The sequence below is a fragment of the Echeneis naucrates genome, chromosome 4, assembly GCF_900963305.1.
Source record: "Echeneis naucrates chromosome 4, fEcheNa1.1, whole genome shotgun sequence".
NCBI lineage: Eukaryota > Metazoa > Chordata > Actinopteri > Carangiformes > Echeneidae > Echeneis > Echeneis naucrates.
Genome location: NC_042514.1, coordinates 9,463,906 through 9,481,945, shown reverse-complemented (window position 1 = coordinate 9,481,945; position 18,040 = coordinate 9,463,906). Strand labels below are relative to the sequence as shown.

Here is an 18,040-nt window from a genome sequence, read left to right as displayed (position 1 = left end):
TGCTGGTTCTGCTGTGTTACCTCGTGTTGCTGTCTCTGCTATTCACCTTGATTAGCAGACTGTCCTGTGTGCTCCATGTCTACTTCCTCCTCTGCCTCCTCTGATGATAGTACTTCTTGTCATAGATGCAGGATGACGGCAAAAATGGATGCGAGAATTGAGTAGTAGAAATAGTGATTAGTCCGAAAGTGAACGAATCTGAGCCTGTGGCCCAGGGAATAAAGAACGAATCACCCACTGAGATGACTCGTTACTCCAGACTCACACAAAAGATCGGTTCGAAATGAACCGACCGTTCACGAACGACACATCACTGGTCGGAAGCGGCAGTCCAGTTACTGAGCTGAAGTTCATGAAGCCCAGTTGAATGAAAAACAGACATAGTTATGGCCTTTGAGTCGGAATCAAGCGCCATTACGTTTCCACCTACCGGAATATTATTGGCTGTGATATCTAGTTTTATCAATGGGTCGACATTTGTGCTTCAGAAAAAGGGAATGCTGCGCTCCCGCGGCAGAGGTAGACTCAGACAATGTTTTAACATGACATGTTTTAAAATGACACATTAAGGAAAAGCTCAACAAGCTCAACATGTCCCTGTCTCATTTTAAAGGGTCGTACCTGAGAGATGTGGTGTGGTGGAGCGGCACACTTTCCAGTGAGTATGGCTCCATCTGTCATCTCTGAATGTGCATATCAGTCCGAGAACACATTTCCATTATTAGATTTTTTTTTTTCTTACTTCATTAGTGATTATTGGTCAGATCGGGAACTTCCTGGCTTACAATGTGGCTCCTGCTGTCATAGTGACACCATTGGGGGCTCTGGGTGTGTTGTTCGGGTGAGTCCAGTTGGCCTTTTACTTGGTTTGATAATGATTTTGCTTTTGGAGAAACTGGAAACAGACATTAACAGTCAATGGACAGCAACTTGGTGTAGTGCACTTTCACTGCAGTCACATGTGCGGCTCTGCCCACTAAGTACATCCAAAGGCCGCCTCAGTGAGTACAACAGCTGAACTGACAGAGATGTTGTTGACACCTAAAAGGAAATACCAGTGCAGTTAGTCACTGTCTGGCAGTTTTGGCACACGGGGCTGATAATTCAGGTTCTGTGAAGTAAAAAAAAAAGACAGACATTAAGATCATTCACTTGCGGTGCATTGATCCTATTTTCAGTAAATAATTTAGTTTCTAGAATGTTTTGAAGTGGAGAAAAGGTGAGATATCAGAGAGATAAATATGTACTGTTGTCTTTTACCAACAGTGCAAAGCACAAAGATAGCTAATCATTTTAATATATGAAAAAGAAGAGCATAAAATCCCAAAAGCTGAAACATTGAAATGAGCAAATAATTTGCTTGAAAAAATAGCAACAAATAATTAAGTAAGCAATTGCAAATGATTTTCTGATAGACAGATTGCTTAACCGCACATCAACATGTTTTCTTGTTTTTGAATCATCCAAATGTTTTAATATTCCACAGGAGCGTTGTTAGTTCAACTATGTTAACACTTCAAGGATTGTATGACTTTTTTGTGTCTGTGGAGGACGTTGTTGATGATGATGATGTGTTTGTGTGATGCAGGGCTGTTCTGGCTTCCTGGATGTTAAATGAGCATTTAAACATCCTGGGTAAGCTCGGTTGTGTCTTATGTTGCTGTGGATCTGTTGTGCTTATCACTCATGCCCCTAAAACACAGGCTGTAACGTCAAGGCTGGAACTAGAGGAGAGGCTGTCAGACCCAGGTAACACATATCTTCATGTTTATTCTAGTAATTGCTCTCTCTCAACTGTAAGGCAGATGGCTGACCTCCCTGAGCGTGACTCTGCCTGAGGTTTCTGCCACTGTCAACAAGTGTTTGCTCATTGTTGGGTCTCTTTAAATAACTCTATAAAGAGTTTTGTCTAGATCTGCTCTATGTAAAGTGCCTTGATGTAACTCTGTTGTGATTTAGCACTACGTCATATATTTGATTTGATTTGATTTGATTCATTGGTGACGCTGGTTCAGTTCCAGCCAGCTGCATTTGCTGCATGTCGTTCTCAACCCTCTCCAGCCCATTTCCTGTCATTCTTCAATTTGTCCATCAAAAATGGACAGAAACGTATTCTCGTAATTGACATATATTTGTTCTTAAAAATGTTATTTTCTGAGCCAGATAATCTGTTATAATGACATTACCAACTAAAGCAAACTTTGTCTTCCTGCAGTGTTTGTAATGTACGCGGTCATCGTGGTGCTGCTACTGTTTGCTCTCATCGTATGGATTGCTCCAGCTCAGGGTAAATCAAACATCATGGTATATGTCGCTATCTGTTCTCTTTTGGGAAGCTTCACTGTTCCAAGCAGCAAAGGACTCGGCCTGGTGGCCAATGATGTCTTTGGTGAAGGGCCACCAAACAGCAGAGCTCTGGTTCTCTTCCTGGGCCTGCTCGGGACTCTGGCTGTCAGCATCCTGATACAGTTTTTCTTCATCAATAAGGCCTTGGAGTGTTTCAGCTCCAACATGTTTGAAGCCATATACTATGTGAGCTTCACATCCACCGTGATTCTCGCCTCTGCTCTTCTCTTCAAAGAGTGGACTGCTCTTACTTTAATCGACAGTCTTGCCATGCTTTGTGGTTTTACAACAGTGTGCGTTGGAGTTGTCTTATTGCGCATTTCTCAGGAGGCTTTGCTCACCTGGAAGAAGAAGGAGGCGCAAGAAAAGACAGACTGATCAAGAGATGTTTTCATATCCATGTGACTTTTGAGCCATGCTGCATTTTGCAACATTTTTGTGCCTAGTAAATTCAATGAGCAGCTCTGCACTGTATTTATAACTTCACTGAACATTGTACTTAAGTCTTGTCTCAGTTATTATATAATTGACTTCTAAACATATTTTTGTGTAGATCATTCCCTTTATAATACAGTTGTTCACAAATGTTACTGATTTTCATTGTTATTGTATTATGCTCAACCGAAATCTTAAAAATGGTGAGAGGCAAATAGCAAATGTGTAATTCGTTAAATGGTTGTACAGTTTAGGGAGCAAATGTCATAGTTTGCTTTCACTTGGTTTTCATTTCAAGCCCTTAAAAGGTATGTTAAAGGTTCTCCCTTTCTCCTTCAGCTAAAGAGTCTTAGTTTAGAATCACCGACACTTTGACTTATTCAGTGTCTGTGAATTATTCAGTGAAATTTCAGAAGCAGCCTCTTTAGTGCTGAAGTTGTATAAAAGATGAGCAGCAACAGTGGCTGAGTGTTTCGTCTAACAAATGCATTTGGAAAACTGATATGCCAAATAAAAACCATTGTTCTGCGGCCACTTGTTGTTTTCTTGTGGTATTAGATGAGGTCATGTGTTATGGATGTGTAGCTCGGAGTTGTGTAAATAATAAAAAAGCTGACTATAATTTGTGCTGCTCTAATGTGTCAGAGATATTTTGACCCTAACCCTAACCCTGTGTGTGACCTAAACTTAGTATTCATCAGATTAAAAGTTGAGATGCCGGACCTCAAGAAGGAAACTAAATCAAATCGGTCACATGTCACATTTATTCATTTATTTGTTCAAAATCATGTCTATTGAAAATAAATATCTTACTATTAGGAAAAAGAATTGGAAGAAAATAAAAGTAATTAATCAAAAGTTTTGATTCATTAATTTTTAATTTAATTCCTGTGAAATTAGCCAGCTCCAAATGATGAATGGGAATATTCAGTTTCCTGCACTGATGCCAACTCAATGTAAACTATTCTCTGTGAGAGCAGAGATCAGATCCAAACGAACACACGTTGTTGATCTCTGTGAAAATAAAACCACCAGTTTCCTTTTTTTCCAAGGCGTGGATCTGTGTTTCCGGACTTCGGCCTGCGGAGGGCACAAGGTCCGGGCCGAGGCGTCCGCCGAGCAGCCGAAGAAGAGGCTCGGCTCGGCTCGGCAGTGCGGCGTCGGCGCTGGGAGGAAGCGGACTGACAGTTAGCCACATCCCGGGGACAGCTGGCTGTGAGCCGCCGTTCTTGTTTTATTTCTTTCTTTCTTTCTTTAGTCGGTGGGGGAGGGAGCGGAAGAGGAAGCAGCCTCCGTCGGACAGGTATTTCACTCTCACCCTGACTCCTCCAACCGGACCAACAACTCCGCTTCCTGCTCAGCACAGCAGCTAGCTAGCCCGCCGCGCCGATGTGAGCTAACTCGGCTAACGGAGGGGGGGAAAGCTCGCACAAGTAAATAAATACCGAAAAAAAAAAAAACAGATCTAAATGTCAGCAGGCGGCTCTGCGGTGGATTTGGTACCCAGAGGGGACTAGCACCCGTCCGACCGGCCCGGAGAAAGGACGAGATCAGGCCGGGGAGCTGCACCCTGCGGGCTCAGGTGAGCATCCAACTCTGACACTTCCTCCATTCCTGCCTCTGACATTTGAATAGCAGCGTTGGAGCTCAACGCCCAGTCAGCCATCTGAGTGTGACTGCATGGGAGCAGCCTGTAGATCTCTTTGTTTTTCTGGGGGGGGGGTGAACTGGTACTCAGATGGATCATTCCCACACATCAGGGCATGGCTTCCCTGTGTGTAATGTCACCTGTGGAGACGGTGGGTCATTGGTGACCATGTTGATGACTTCACTTTCTGACTTCCTGGTTGACTCATGTTTTTCCCCCTTTCAGGTTTCTGGGCTGGACACAACTGTACTTTCGGTCACCATCTGCACTGTTTGGCCGTAAATGTGACAGACACATCCAGCCTTACTATGGGTCAGGACAGGGGGAAGTATGACTTCTACATCGGTCTGGGATTGGCCATCAGCTCCAGCATTTTCATCGGCGGCAGTTTTATCCTGAAGAAGAAGGGGCTTTTGAGGCTGGCCAGGAAGGGGTCGATGCGTGCAGGTATGGGCGCTTCACAGCTAACAGGAAAAACCCAACTTTGTCAGTTGAGTGTTGACACTCCTTTAGGTAGTTGTGTAACTATCTACGTGAGCTAAGAAATTAGGTTAATCAGTGGAAACAGCCTATTTGAGTAACTCAACAACTTTAGCTACATTTCAGGCTTTCGTGGTTAGGCTCACATATGAAGGGTGTGGGTGTGTGTGTTTGTGCTGATTGTGTATGGGAGTCGAGAGGACTATCTTCATCCCCAGCAATAATTAACTTCATAATTCACTAGATCTGCTACTTAGCCGTGGTCAGGTTACATAATTGAATTGCTTGCATACAAGTCTTTTATACATGAATGGACTCGCATATTGAATTTTTTTTTTCTGCTTCAGGGCAGGGTGGTCACGCATATCTGAAAGAATGGTTATGGTGGGCCGGCTTACTGTCAAGTAAGTGATGATGCTCTGCACTTAAAAATATAAGCAGAAATCTGTAGCCTCTGTAGACTGAGTCTGGTGATTTGCAGGTTCAATAATATGTAGATGTTGACTTAAAAGTGGAGAAACAGTGATTCAAAACAGGATTGTTTTTTAAATGATAGAATCTGTGTCAAAACCATCTTACCCAACCCTCATTCATCTTCTACCGCGTACCTGATTCTGGGTTGTGGGTGCTGCTTGAGCCAATCCCAGCTGACATTGGGCGAGGTCGGGGTACACCCTGGACAGGTCGCCAGTCCATCGCAGGGCCGACAGAAGGAGACAAACGGCTCACACTCACACTTAGACCTATGTACAATTTAGACTCGCCAATCAACCTACACATGCATGTCTTTGGAGGGTGGAGGGAAACTCGTGCAGGCATGGGGAGAATGTGCAGCTGTTCATGTTGTGGAGAAACAGTGCTAACCACTATGCCACCAACCTACCGCAACCCAGTTTCAAGATAGGAAGTCATTTTTCTGCAAATCACCTAACCAGTGCTGATATGTAAAGTTATCTTTGTATCTGTACTTGTAAACTTCAGACAGGTTTTCAGTGTCAACCCTTAATTAGAACATATTTATCCTTTTCATATTCAACTTGACGTGTTGCAATCCTTTGCAGTGGGGGCGGGTGAAGCAGCTAACTTCGCAGCATATGCCTTTGCTCCTGCAACCCTGGTCACCCCGCTGGGAGCCCTCAGTGTGCTTGTCAGGTACAGAGAATTGATTTTATGAGTTGGACAGATAAACCTTGTCACAATTGATCTTTAAAATTTTGTTTTGGAAACGCATATGTGGGGGTCGAGTCCCTAACTCATCGATAATATTGCATTGCAGTGCGGTGCTGTCATCCTACTTCCTGACGGAGCGGCTAAACCTGCATGGAAAGCTCGGCTGCCTGCTCAGCATCCTCGGTTCCACTACAATGGTGATCCACGCACCACAAGAGGAAGAGATCAGCAGCCTAGAGCACATGGCCAGGAAGTTGGTCGACCCAGGTACACTATGGTCAGACTATGGTTCCCATCATACCAGTACTTCCACATTTTTCTCTCAACATTAGGTACCATAGCTAAAAAAAAAAAAATCCAAACTGAAATCAGAGGGCATTAAATCCAAAAAACAAGATAACATTGATGTTTGTCTTTTTGATACATTTTGACAACATAATGTTGACAGCGGAAACTCGTGCTGACATCTGTGGACAGATCCAGATGTCTCTCATTGAACTACTTAGATGAGTTTACGTTGTGCTGAGCTAATCTTGTGATATTAGCTTTAGAGAATGACAATTTTCTGAATTCTGGTACTATACCAACATTTGCCCTCACTTGAATATATTGATGTTAAAAAGCTTTAGCAAATCAAAGGAAAATAAGAAGCGCCACTATTTTTGTCACATGACATTTGGTGTTTATAGTAAAGGATTATTACTGCCCATTCTGTTCTCTCAGAATCTTGATTAGTTTTCGTTAATTCAGTTTTTAATACCATTTTGCAGAGATTTTGTCTTGATTAATTAAAATCAAACTTACCTCCTTTTCCCAGGTTTCGTTGTCTTTGCCACTCTGGTCATCATCGTGGCAATCATCTTCATATTTGTCGTGGGGCCCCGACATGGTCAGACCAATATCCTCGTGTACATCACCATCTGCTCAGTGATCGGGGCACTGTCAGTATCCTGTGTCAAAGGACTTGGCATTGCTATAAAGGAAGCCATCGCTGGGAAGAACGTTGTGAGAAACCCGCTGGCATGGCTCCTGCTTCTGGCTCTGGTGGCCTGTGTGAGCACACAGATCAACTACCTGAATAAGGCGCTGGACATATTCAACACCTCCCTGGTGACTCCCATCTATTATGTGTTCTTCACCACATCTGTCCTCACCTGCTCGGCCATTCTATTCAAGGAGTGGGAGCACATGGGCACGGATGATGTGATCGGCACCCTCAGTGGCTTCCTCACAATCATTGTGGGCATTTTCCTCCTGCACGCCTTTAAAGACATCAGTGTTAGCTTGGCTACTCTCGCTGTATCCATGAGAAAGGAAGAGCGGGCGTTTCCCTCAGCTAATGGCATGGCTTCCCACACCACCTATGAACTGCTACATAACGAGTCAGAGGACATAGAGAACAGAGAAATGGGCTTGCCGTTTGATAGCATCTCCAGAAGGAACGGGGCTATGACTTCCTCTTTGGATCATTAAGGGGGGGTGTTATCTTTCCCAGCCCCCCTACCTACTGACCAACCATGACGTTGTGTTGTATGAAAACAAGACAATCACCTGTGTGGGGAAGAGTGACTTGGACAGACCAGTGGATTGTATTTAATGCTTTAATTTGCCTTACTTTTCTCAGAATATGACTTGATCATATTCTGTTACAGTTCAAACTTTTATTTCATTCCTCTGTAGCGCTGTAAATTACTTTTTTTAAAGAAATCTTTTGTTATATGTACACGTATATTCATGTAATTACTTACTTTCTATGAATCATAAAGTTTTATTATATCTTCAACACGAGGTCCTGCTGACAATGACTCCAAGAGGACATTTACTATGATTCGAGTTTTTCGTGATTCTTGAAAGTAACAACTTTTTTGTTGAGTCATTCTAAACTTTTTTTGTAGAGTTTACATGAAAAGGTCGAAACAAAAACAGATTTGTTACATATTTATTGAATTAAAATGATTAAAACATTTGAAACACAAGGCACAATGAATAAATGCTTAACATGAGTATGAGTTACTTTTCAATTTCCTTTAAACTGTTTAGCATGCATGTTCAACAATATAGAAAATACAAAATTCCTTTCATCCCCCCTTAATTAGATTACTGTTCATACAATCCACCACTGCAAACCCTTAAATATTTACCTGATAAAACTAATTTCCTTTCCCTGATCTATAGCTTTCGCAAGTATAAAACAAGAATAGCTCATTCATAAAAGGGGGATATATCTACCATTTCTGATAAGGCACAAGTGAATACCAAAAAAAATAATCTTGACTGAATTGTGGCCCAACTTCCTCACATTTAATGGTCCTTTGCTACTGAAGACCTAAAGTTAGTAAGGAGGAATAATTATAGAAAATCTGGTAATGGTAACAGTGTTTGGAATATCATGCTGGTCCAGACTATCATTGAAAGCAGCAGCACTTCAGCTGCTGGCAAGGGACTGGTGTATCGGTGGTTGGAAACATCGGACGTGTTCGACTGGCATGTTCTCACCATCTCCCGACTTCAGGTACTTATTCAGGATGGCAAATATTTCGTTGTTGAGGACTTGGAATTTGCGGATTCTCTCAACCATTTTCTTTAGTGGCTAAAGGAAAGCAGGAAGCCAGAAAATATTAAGTAGCGTGAAATAAAATCGGTTTAATTCTGACAGTTTGGGGGAAACTCAGTTCTGATAAAGTTCTCGCTCAAGTGTTGTGTCCTGTAATGTCCTTGCATTGATTCTGGGCCTTATTTCCTCCATTTGTAAAAGTATGTTATTTATTTCCTTCATCAAATACACGAGGGGATTCATCCTGCTCATGTCCCCTTCTTAAGGATGAAGCTAAACCAAAAAGCTGAGCAGCAAAGTTGTGTTTTTACTGCTTCCAAAGATTTTAGGGAATATTTCTTTATCTACTTAATCTTTTAGCAACAGAATTCCTTCTAAAGCTAAAATCTAAAGCTTTTCAAGGACCTTCCCAGACCAACACAATGACTCCATGCACGGCTCAATGTGGCCTCATGCAGCTTAGTACAGTTGTGTTCAAAATAATAGCAGTCCAACATGAATAACCTGTTTTTGGTAGAAATTATATTACTGCATGGCAAATAATTTACCAGTTGCTGTAGTAGGGTCATAGAAAACCAACAGAGCCAACATTCATGATATGTATGCTCCTCAGTCTGTGTAATTGAATAATGAATTGAAGTTGCGTGTTCAAAAAAATAGCAGTGTGGAGTTCAATTAGTGAAGTCATTCAATCTGTGAAAAAACAGGTGTCAATCAGGTGGCCCTTATTTAAGGATGAAGCCAGCACATGTTGCTCATGCATTTCTCTCTGGAAACCTGAGAAAAATGGGTCGTTCCAGACATTGTTCAGAAGAAAAACGTACTTTGATTAAAATGTTGATTAATGAAGGGAAAACATACAAAGAAGTGCAGAAAATGATGGGCTGCTCAGCTAAAATGATCTCCAATGCTTTAAAATGGAAAGCAAAACCAGAGAGACGTGGAAGAAAACGGAAGACTACCATTCGAATGGATCGAAGAATAGCCAGAATGGTGAAAACTCAGCCAATGATCAGCTCCAGGATGATCAAAGACAGTCTGAAGTTACCTGTGAGTACTGTGACAATTAGAAGACGCCTGTGTGAAGCTAATCTATCAGCAAGAAGCCCCCGCAAAGTCCCACTGTTAAAAAAAAGACATGTGCTGAAGAGGATACAATTTGCCAAAGAACACATTGGCTGGCCAAAAGAGAAATGGAGAAACATTTTGTGGACGGATGAGAGTAAGATTGTTCTCTTTGGGTCTAAGGGCCGCAGACAGTTTGTCAGACGACCCCCAAACACTGAATTCAAGCCACAGTACACTCTGAAGACAGTGAAGCATGGTGGTGCAAGCATCATGATATGGGGATGTTTCTCTTACTATGGTGTCGGGCCTATTTATCGCATACCAGGGATCATGGATCAGTTTGGATACATCAAAATACTTGAAGAGGTCATGTTGCCTTATGCTGAAGAGGAAATGCCCTTGAAATGGGTGTTTCAACAAGACAACGACCCCAAACACACCAGTAAGCGAGCAGCTTCTTGGTTCCAGACCAACAAAATTAAAGTCATGGAGTGGCCAGCCCAATCCCCGGACCTTAATCCGATAGAAAACTTGTGGGGTGACATTAAAAATGCTGTTTCTGAGGCAAAACCAAGAAATGCAGAGGAATTATGGAACGTTGTCAAATCATCCTGGGCTGGAATACCTGTTCACAGATGCCAGAAGTTGGTCGACTCCATGCAACACAGATGTAAAGCGGTTCTCAGAAACAGTGGCTATACAACTAAATATTAGTTTAGTGATTCATAGGAATGCTGAATCCTGGATATTTTTCAATTTATACAGTAAATATTTGAGTTTGTAAAGTAAAATGCAGACACTGCTATTTTTTTGAACAGCCCAATGTTCATTTTTCTTCATTTTCTGTAAAGTGAGTAAAGAATTTCTGCTTTTTTCTTCATGTTTTGATTTAGAATATAATGTGCAGTGTCCCCAATGCATGGAAATTAAAACCATTATAAGGATTTTGGGCTTTACTCAATTTTTTAAACAGACTGCTATTATTTTGAACACAACTGTATGTGCTGCTGAATGTGTCTACTTCTTTCTAAAAACTTTATATTTTTTCCTAAATATGTTAACTTTAATAGATTTCAACATCTAGTAGGAACTCTGTTGGCAGTTTTTCACAGCATACTCTACATTAAGGGTATATTATTCCAGCTGCTCTTAACAAGATTACAAAGTTTTTGTCACTTTTTTTCCAGTTGAGAGCATGCTGGTATATCTCCTCTGAGAAAAAAATTATATTTTACAAACGAGTTGTGTATGAGGATAATTAAGTATGATGAATGATTTGGCTTCATTTTGATGATAAAATATGGCCACTGAAACACAAAGTTACTGACAGTATGACTCCTAGGAAAGTATAGCTTATTGTTTACTCTCCAACTCACCACACTCTTGATGACTTCGTCCTTGCCGTCATGTTTCTGCACCTTCAGAAGGTGGTAGCTGAAGTCCAAGATGTCGAAGCGTCTCTGCTGACCCAGCAGGGCAATGATCATGCATCCTGCCCAGTGGAGGCCATCTCCAAAGCACTGCCTGGAAAACAGGAGTGGGGCATTAATACCGTCACAGGGATGTGTCCTTTTAAATCACACGTGCCACGGGATTGTGGGACAGATGTGTTTGCTGCTGCACTTACTCTACTGTGAACTCGTGGGCTCCCACAGGGATGCAGTACACAAACTGCATGGCACTCCAGAGGCGATGGAACTCCACACACTCGTCCACGTGCATCACGCCGTTGCTGGGCAGTGGTCCACGCCAGATGGGGTCATCTAGGAAGCCTCGAACGCGTGTAAGGATGACTTCAAACATGGACAAACCACAGCAGAGCCTCTCTTTTGTCAGAAGATCCCCCTCACGAGCAATGGCTATTTGCTGGAGGAGATGCGAAGCAGGAGATATTTCAGAAGATTCATATCCAAAACCCCTGAGGACTGGCGTGATGACACGCTCATATTTTGCCATATTTCGACTGGCTTTACCTGTGGAGTGCCAAGGCGTTCTATCAGCGGAACCATATGCAATGCTGTGTATTTGGCCTCTAAGCGCTTCATCTTGGCATCCAGGCGTTCCCCCTCTGCACAGTGAGGCAAAAAAAAAAAAAAAAAAGAAAAAAAAAAAGAAAAAGAAAAAAGCAGAAGAGTCTTTTATGTGTATTTTTTTTTCCATTGGAAACATCCCACCAAATCCTGGTATGCATTCACTCCAATCACCCTAGATTACTGAAAAAATTGAAATAAATCACATCAAGACTTCCAACTATTTCTTTTTTGCGTTTACCTTTGACATGGACTCTGGGAAGAATGTTTTGAAAAGGTGCAGCATGCAGCAAATCACAAACTTCTTCTTGGGACTGCAAGGAAGATATAATAAAAAATAAAAATAAAAAAGATTGCATCTAAATTAGCAAATAAATAAAATAAAATAGAAAATCCTGATAGTGTCTTCTGTACCAGACTCTGTTCACTTAGCAGACAGAACAGGATGGCGTTGCCCACTTCCCTCAGGCTCTGGAAACACACTGTCTTGAGCTCAGCGTATTCAACAATGTCTTTCAGCTGGTGGTGGAAGAACTCCAGGATACCTGGGAAAAAAAAAAGCATTTGTCACACATCAGACACACAGTTTTTCTTCCAGTACATGTTACAGTACATGTTCTCATATTGAATGTGCAAATTCTGTGTACTTTCTGAGAACCTTTATTCCATGTCCTTATTTTTTGTGTTAAAGAACAGAGGAAGGACTTGTCACACACAACAAGGCCTCCTGTCGTGTTGTCCAACACTAAAGTGATGCTACACAAATAAATGTAAATGCAAATTGAAAAACAAATGTGCTTATTTGAATGCAAAGCAAGGGTAACGATATCACTAAAGTTTTGTGACTTGTGTGATTTCCACTTTGCTGTGTGATGCTTGCATTTACCCTTAAAGTAAAGCTTAGATTTCCACCTACCTGGGGAGCCATACTCATGGCGGGGAAGTCGGCAGATCTTGGGCATCACTTCCATCAGGGTCTTCACATACTGCATTATGGTGCCCTGAAGCTGTACAAGAAAAGTGTAATTCATCCTTTTACTGTATATTTGACTAAACTGCACATCCCCTCCCCCCAAAGGAGCACCAAGTCTCAGCAATGACATTATGTCTCCTAGGAAACAACTCACTGTCCTACTCACCAGGCTTTTGACAACCTTCAGCAGCTCTTCCATCACAACAGCAATGCCCTGGTAGCCCAGCAGCCTACACATGACCTTGATGTGTGGGGGACCCAGGAAATTCCTGTAGGAGCTAAATATGCTGCTGTACGCGAGGTTCAATGCCTAAAGTCAGAAGAAAGACATAGAAAAACAAGACAGTTCAGTTACACAACACACATGGTGTATGATTAACACAAACACTTTTACTATGAGAGCTCGATTCTCCAGCAATCATTACACCACCATTCATTACTGAGCTCCTAATATTGTATTAGCTGAGTCATTTTGTCAAAGTGACCACTTTCAAAACATTAACAATCGATGTTTTGATTGTTTTAGTCTACACTATTATTCTTTATGAAGACAAAATGTCATAAAAAAAAAAAAAAAAAACAACATACCATAAATTAACTATTATGGCAGTATGCTTGGTTAGTAGAGGTACCAACAAAAATCACACAACATTAAAACTGAAATAGTTTATGTCACAATCTGGCAAGATAAATACAGAATGCTTTTCTTTGACTTTCACTTAGTCCTAGTTCACAAACTAACGTGGGTAAAGCCTGTTTAATCTCCTTAAAGGTACAAATGTGCTCAGAAAATGAAATGCAATCTGCCTTGTGAATTATGATCTAACCTGTGTGTAGATTTTATGATTTTGGCCGGAGTGTGGTGCTCGATGAAAAACTCATTCAATTTTTAAATATTGAGCGGATACATTTTACAGAAATGTGTCCATTGGATTTTGAGATTTATCTGGAAGTACAAGTATGTGCTCGGCAGAAACACCAGTGTCAGTGAATAACCAGCATCATTTGGAAACATCCTCTGGGGACCACGAACATCAACAGTCATTTTCACGACAATCTGGCCAACAGTTGTTGAGAGATTGTTATGAACAAAACAGACAGATGGACCAACTGAAGAGCATTTAACTCCTATCCGACTCCACTTCCAAGAATCTACCACTAGATTTTTTTTTTTTTTTTTCAAACTCCCATGGCATGGACCAAAGTGCTTGCCAAGGGGAAAGTAATAAAAAATCTTTTTATATTTTTACTAGATAAACTAGCAAGGAAAAGAAAGAACAAAAATATCATCAGAGCAGTCAGATGTCTGTTAGGTTTTTAGTTAAAGTATTTATTATGACCCTTTGTTAACATCCACTGCAGGAGATTTCAGACCCCTATCTCCCCTGTCAGCTGAGAGTGGAGGCTGGTGCGCTAATCCAGCGGCACTCCCACTACTGTGGTAAGCATCGGAGACAAGGACATGCCAATCTCTGGTCAATTGCCCAGACTGAATACCTACGCAGCAGCACCTGGCATCACCGCTCTTCACAGCTCACTAGATCTGGATACTGAACTGCAAAAGCTGAGGACAATCAGAAAGGGCATCTCAGGCACTACAGTTTGTTATGTTCAACACGTGCTGGCACTGTGTTCCTGGTAAGTCTGAATGGTCACTCATGATGGTTTTTTTGCTCAACAGACAAGTATGTTTTCTTTTTGTGTGTTTAAGCCAATATGCTGGGGGGCGGTGGGGCGAAGTTCTAACATCAAAAATGTTAATTTTTTGAAACAAACTGTAAACATATCGCTTCAAAATTCTATATATTTAAAAGAGAAAAAAGCCATAATCACCTGTAATCACACAGCACAACAACAGCAGCAAAAATGCAACTTGCACAACAATTTTATCACTACTTTGGAGTGGTGGCCACTATGTGGAGAGAAACATTAATCAGGAATAGCTGCAACAGAAATTGTGTAATTATATCACCTGAATTTTTCCTGTCGTTTTTGTGCTTCTGTAATTTCTCTTTTCTAGTCCGATTTCACATTGTGAGCATAGACTGACTGAATTAAGTGAGGAAACACTCGTCGCCTCAGTCATGGGTATTGCAGTGTACAACGTCTCCACCACTTCAGCCAAGGTGAGCTGGCCACCAATCCCTGGTTGTCTGGATACCTTCTACAGCGTCATGTATGACCCCAACTGGAACAGCCTGCTTATGGGCTATAAGCGCAAGAGCTTCATGCATGAGGAACGCATCCCTGTCAGTCAGACGAGCACACACCTAGCAAACCTGCTCCCTAAGACCGCCTACTTCTTGTGTGTGACATGTCAGGCCGCCAATCCGGTGCGGGACCAATGCCAGGTGTTCAGCACTCTGAGTGAGAGCAGTGAAGGTCGCACCAGGGCGGGCTGGGAGCTCACAACAGGCGTCTGGCTGACTTGCTGCATCTTGCTCCTGGTCATTGTCAGCTTCCTGTTGTGGGGATGTCTCCGCACCAGCTGCTCCCTTAAAAGCCAGACCCCAGAGAGCTGCCCAATGGCCGCCAACTCAACTCTCCAAGACATGACAACATCTGGACGACTCTACATGCCCTGTGGCAGTGAAGACAGCACCAAACATGTCGGCATCATGCAGCCCCCCTCTGTCTCAGCGCACACCGGCCACATAATAATTAACCAAGACCATGAGCTGAGGACGCTCACTAAGCTGTCTGGCAGCAAACCAGCATGAATCAACTGGATTGAGGTCATCACAGCATTGCGGACTGAATTGTCACTGAGTATTTTCATCCACTTAGGAAATCCTATTAAATAAAAGTAAAAAGATTTTACTGGGAGCCATTTAAAACAAAAATTCAAACCAATCAAATATCACTGAAGACTTCTAACAATACATGGAATAACAGTTAATTCCAGATATATTATATACATATGTTGTCCCACTGAATGTTTCTCTTACAGCTCCCAAAGCCCTTTTTAATTTCAATGTTTAGTAAAATAATTTTTTTTCTATTTACATTGAACATTTCTTATGATTATATGTTTCCTCATATTTATGGCTATATTGGGATTTATTGGAAACAAGTTCAATATGTGAACTCAGGAGAAATCAATCAATCAATAAATAAATACTAAATAAATAAAACCGACGCACGATCCTCTGCTCATGTAATCCAAGAACATAGATATGAAAGGATTTTTATTTGTTGGTAATTATTAAAAGAAAATGTACTGACCTTTGACCCATACAGATAATGTGGCTGAGCATTAGGTGGCTTGTCCCTCTGGAACTCCTGAGAGAAGGGCAGGACGGTGCGCACAAACCTGAACACAGATTACACAAACAGGTATGTGTAATTTAGTGTACAGTACTGTACCGCCAATAACATCAGGATATGATGAGATGTGGAAGATAAACTCAAAGCAGTATTACGTTGAAAAGCTTTACTGTCTCAGGCAGCATAGAAATAAACCACTTATCTTAAAGACCCCTGCTCAGAATGCCTGAATGTCAGTGGGTATTACTATTTGTCACTGCCTTCTATGATCATAAACTTACGGGTTTATGAAACTTATTATTGTGGGCAAACATCAAACTATTCAAATTATATGTGCAATGTAATCTGAAGACAAATTAATACTTTAAATAAAAAGTTATTTTCTTTAGCACCACATCTAATGTGTTCCAGTGATGCCATCTGTCATTACCCTTTTGAGAAATATACAGTCCCTATTCATAATAATGAAGTAAAATCATTTAGATTTCAATGCTAGATTTTTTTTTTTTTCGCATGTCTTGTCTACAAGATCAAAGTTCTAACAGTTAAATGAAATATGGATGATAATAAACGGCTTTCTATATTTGAAACACCAAAACAAATTTGAAGCCAAGTTGAATGGAATCGCATGGACCTGGATTTCTTAAAGCCCTGGGTCCTCATAGCTGTTTCCCGCAGTGGACTGTGAGTCAGTAACCCACCTGTTGGTAGAACCGTTGTAGCAGTAGTTGGGCAAGAAGTCATAGTTGAGCTCCCAGAAGACGTGCAGTGTTATCCGGCCATAAGGGGCTGACACATTGTGGTTGGCTTCGCGGAACATGGCGTCCAGGCTGTCCAGAGTCAAAAACGTACTGAGCAGTTTGTGCGTCATGCGGTTGATCTCCAGAAGACCTTCCAGTTCCTTTAACCAAGCAATACACAAAAAAAAAAAAGAAATTGTCCATAATTGCACAGAAACACACAGTATCTGTAACTTCTCAAACCTATAAAATCATACACCAAAGAATTAGTAAAAACCACAAAAATAATCCTGGAATGAAGACGGTGAATTGTATTTATTTACAAAGGTTCAACTAAATTTACCACAATTGAGGTGAGGTCTTCACTCTCGAAGCGATTGATGGCCAGTTCCAGAGACTTGGAAAGGGCAGCTGAAACCCTCTGAGTGATGAGCCTGTTCAGGTCAATGGAGCGGCCTAGGAGCTGAGGTTTACAAGCAGTTAGGAAGCAGTTCAAGGAGGCCTATCTTGAAGGCAGTAGTGTGAAGAGATCAGGTACAGTGTATACCTGGACATGGCGCTGCTTTAGCAGAGTCTCATAGCGGTTGGAGGCAGGCCAGGGAATATTGGCCCCCTGGTTCTTGCAGTCAGTTCTCAGACGTTTGTCAAGCAGAAGACTGAAGAATTTAAAGAAAACGTGAAATTAACTTTGCAAATTGTAATGTCTACTTCATCTTTTCAGGTAGCACAACATAGTTCATTCATTCATCTTCTACCACTGATCCATTTCCGGGTCGGGGGGAGTGCTGGAGCCAATCCCAGCTCACACTGAGTGGGTGGGGGGGGGTTACTTCCTGGACAGGTCACCAGTCCATCTCAGGGCCAACGCAAAGAGACACACAGAGACCAACAACCACTCACACTCAGACCTACAGACAGTTTAGAGTCACCAATTAGCCTAAACATGATGTCTTTGGACGGTGGGAGGAAGCCTACACAACCACAGAGAGAGCATGCAAACTCCACACAGAAAGGCCCCAGGCCCAGGAACCGAACCCAAGACCTTCTTAGCGTGGCGCAACCACTATGCCGCCGTGCTGCAACAACAGTTTAATATTGCAAATGAAATAATCTAAATTCAAATCAAATCAAAACTCTCTATAAACCAACCTTCCAGCTAGAATCTTGTAGTAGGCGAATATCTGGTCAGCCAGTTTGTAGACAAACTGATCGAAGCACAAATTCACCTGAAATAACAACAGAGGTTCAGATTAACATATACATGTAACTGCATTTACCATTTTAAACCAAAATATTCTTTTTTTTCCTCGAAATGTTGCTCTTGCATAG

At 41.7% G+C, this 18,040-nt stretch overlaps 4 protein-coding genes across 6 annotated transcripts in view; 3 read left to right on the top strand and 1 right to left on the bottom strand.

The window, feature by feature from the left end:
* Positions 1–325: 325 nt before the first annotated feature.
* nipa1 (NIPA magnesium transporter 1) lies at positions 326–3,595 on the top strand. Its single transcript, XM_029501073.1, has 5 exons — positions 326–519; positions 614–658; positions 751–841; positions 1,589–1,749; positions 2,216–3,595. The coding sequence occupies exons 1-5, from the start codon at positions 387–389 to the stop codon at positions 2,722–2,724; spliced, it is 939 nt and encodes a 312-aa protein (XP_029356933.1). The 5' UTR covers positions 326–386; the 3' UTR covers positions 2,725–3,595.
* A 274-nt stretch (positions 3,596–3,869) lies between these two features.
* nipa2 (NIPA magnesium transporter 2) lies at positions 3,870–8,050 on the top strand. Of its 2 annotated transcripts, none has more exons than XM_029500769.1 (6): positions 3,870–4,363; positions 4,655–4,876; positions 5,257–5,313; positions 5,971–6,061; positions 6,186–6,346; positions 6,897–8,050. In XM_029500769.1, exons 2-6 carry the CDS (start codon positions 4,738–4,740, stop codon positions 7,550–7,552), a joined length of 1,104 nt encoding a protein of 367 aa, XP_029356629.1. In that variant the 5' UTR covers positions 3,870–4,363; positions 4,655–4,737; the 3' UTR covers positions 7,553–8,050. The 2 variants fall into 2 exon arrangements, with proteins under 2 accessions (XP_029356629.1, XP_029356628.1); XM_029500768.1 differs by lacking the exon at positions 3,870–4,363 and adding an exon at positions 4,425–4,580.
* cyfip1 (cytoplasmic FMR1 interacting protein 1) overlaps positions 8,002–18,040 on the bottom strand; it is a 24,495-nt gene continuing 14,456 nt past the window's right edge. Inside the window, exons 19-31 of one of the 2 annotated variants that reach the window (XM_029500764.1) lie at positions 17,861–17,937; positions 17,259–17,367; positions 17,055–17,174; positions 16,673–16,872; positions 15,930–16,017; positions 12,871–13,014; positions 12,648–12,738; positions 12,146–12,276; positions 11,973–12,045; positions 11,675–11,769; positions 11,329–11,567; positions 11,078–11,225; positions 8,002–8,669 (exon numbers count right to left, since the gene is read on the bottom strand). In XM_029500764.1, the coding sequence (XP_029356624.1) occupies positions 8,505–8,669; positions 11,078–11,225; positions 11,329–11,567; positions 11,675–11,769; positions 11,973–12,045; positions 12,146–12,276; positions 12,648–12,738; positions 12,871–13,014; positions 15,930–16,017; positions 16,673–16,872; positions 17,055–17,174; positions 17,259–17,367; positions 17,861–17,937 (1,680 nt within the window). In that variant the 3' untranslated portion in view covers positions 8,002–8,504. The remainder of the gene's footprint in view (positions 8,670–11,077; positions 11,226–11,328; positions 11,568–11,674; positions 11,770–11,972; positions 12,046–12,145; positions 12,277–12,647; positions 12,739–12,870; positions 13,015–15,929; positions 16,018–16,672; positions 16,873–17,054; positions 17,175–17,258; positions 17,368–17,860; positions 17,938–18,040) is intronic. The other variant, XM_029500765.1, reaches the window with a different exon arrangement.
* Positions 14,789–15,476, top strand: fndc9 (fibronectin type III domain containing 9). The gene has a single exon (XM_029500770.1). It carries the CDS (start codon positions 14,789–14,791, stop codon positions 15,422–15,424), a length of 636 nt encoding a protein of 211 aa, XP_029356630.1. The 3' UTR covers positions 15,425–15,476.

Excerpts from the sequence above, each read along its gene's own strand:
- nipa1 (XM_029501073.1), top strand. The coding sequence starts at position 387 with ATGGCCTTTGAGTCGGAATCAAGCGCCATTACGTTTCCACCTACCGGA. Across the intron at positions 520-613 it reads GCTGCGCTCCCGCGGCAGAG|GGTCGTACCTGAGAGATGTG; the intron begins GTAGACTCAGAC and ends CTCATTTTAAAG. Across the intron at positions 659-750 it reads GTGGAGCGGCACACTTTCCA|TGATTATTGGTCAGATCGGG; the intron begins GTGAGTATGGCT and ends TTACTTCATTAG.
- nipa2 (XM_029500768.1), top strand. The coding sequence starts at position 4,520 with ATGGATCATTCCCACACATCAGGGCATGGCTTCCCTGTGTGTAATGTC. Across the intron at positions 6,062-6,185 it reads GCCCTCAGTGTGCTTGTCAG|TGCGGTGCTGTCATCCTACT; the intron begins GTACAGAGAATT and ends ATTGCATTGCAG. Across the intron at positions 6,347-6,896 it reads CAGGAAGTTGGTCGACCCAG|GTTTCGTTGTCTTTGCCACT; the intron begins GTACACTATGGT and ends TCCTTTTCCCAG.
- fndc9 (XM_029500770.1), top strand. The coding sequence starts at position 14,789 with ATGGGTATTGCAGTGTACAACGTCTCCACCACTTCAGCCAAGGTGAGC.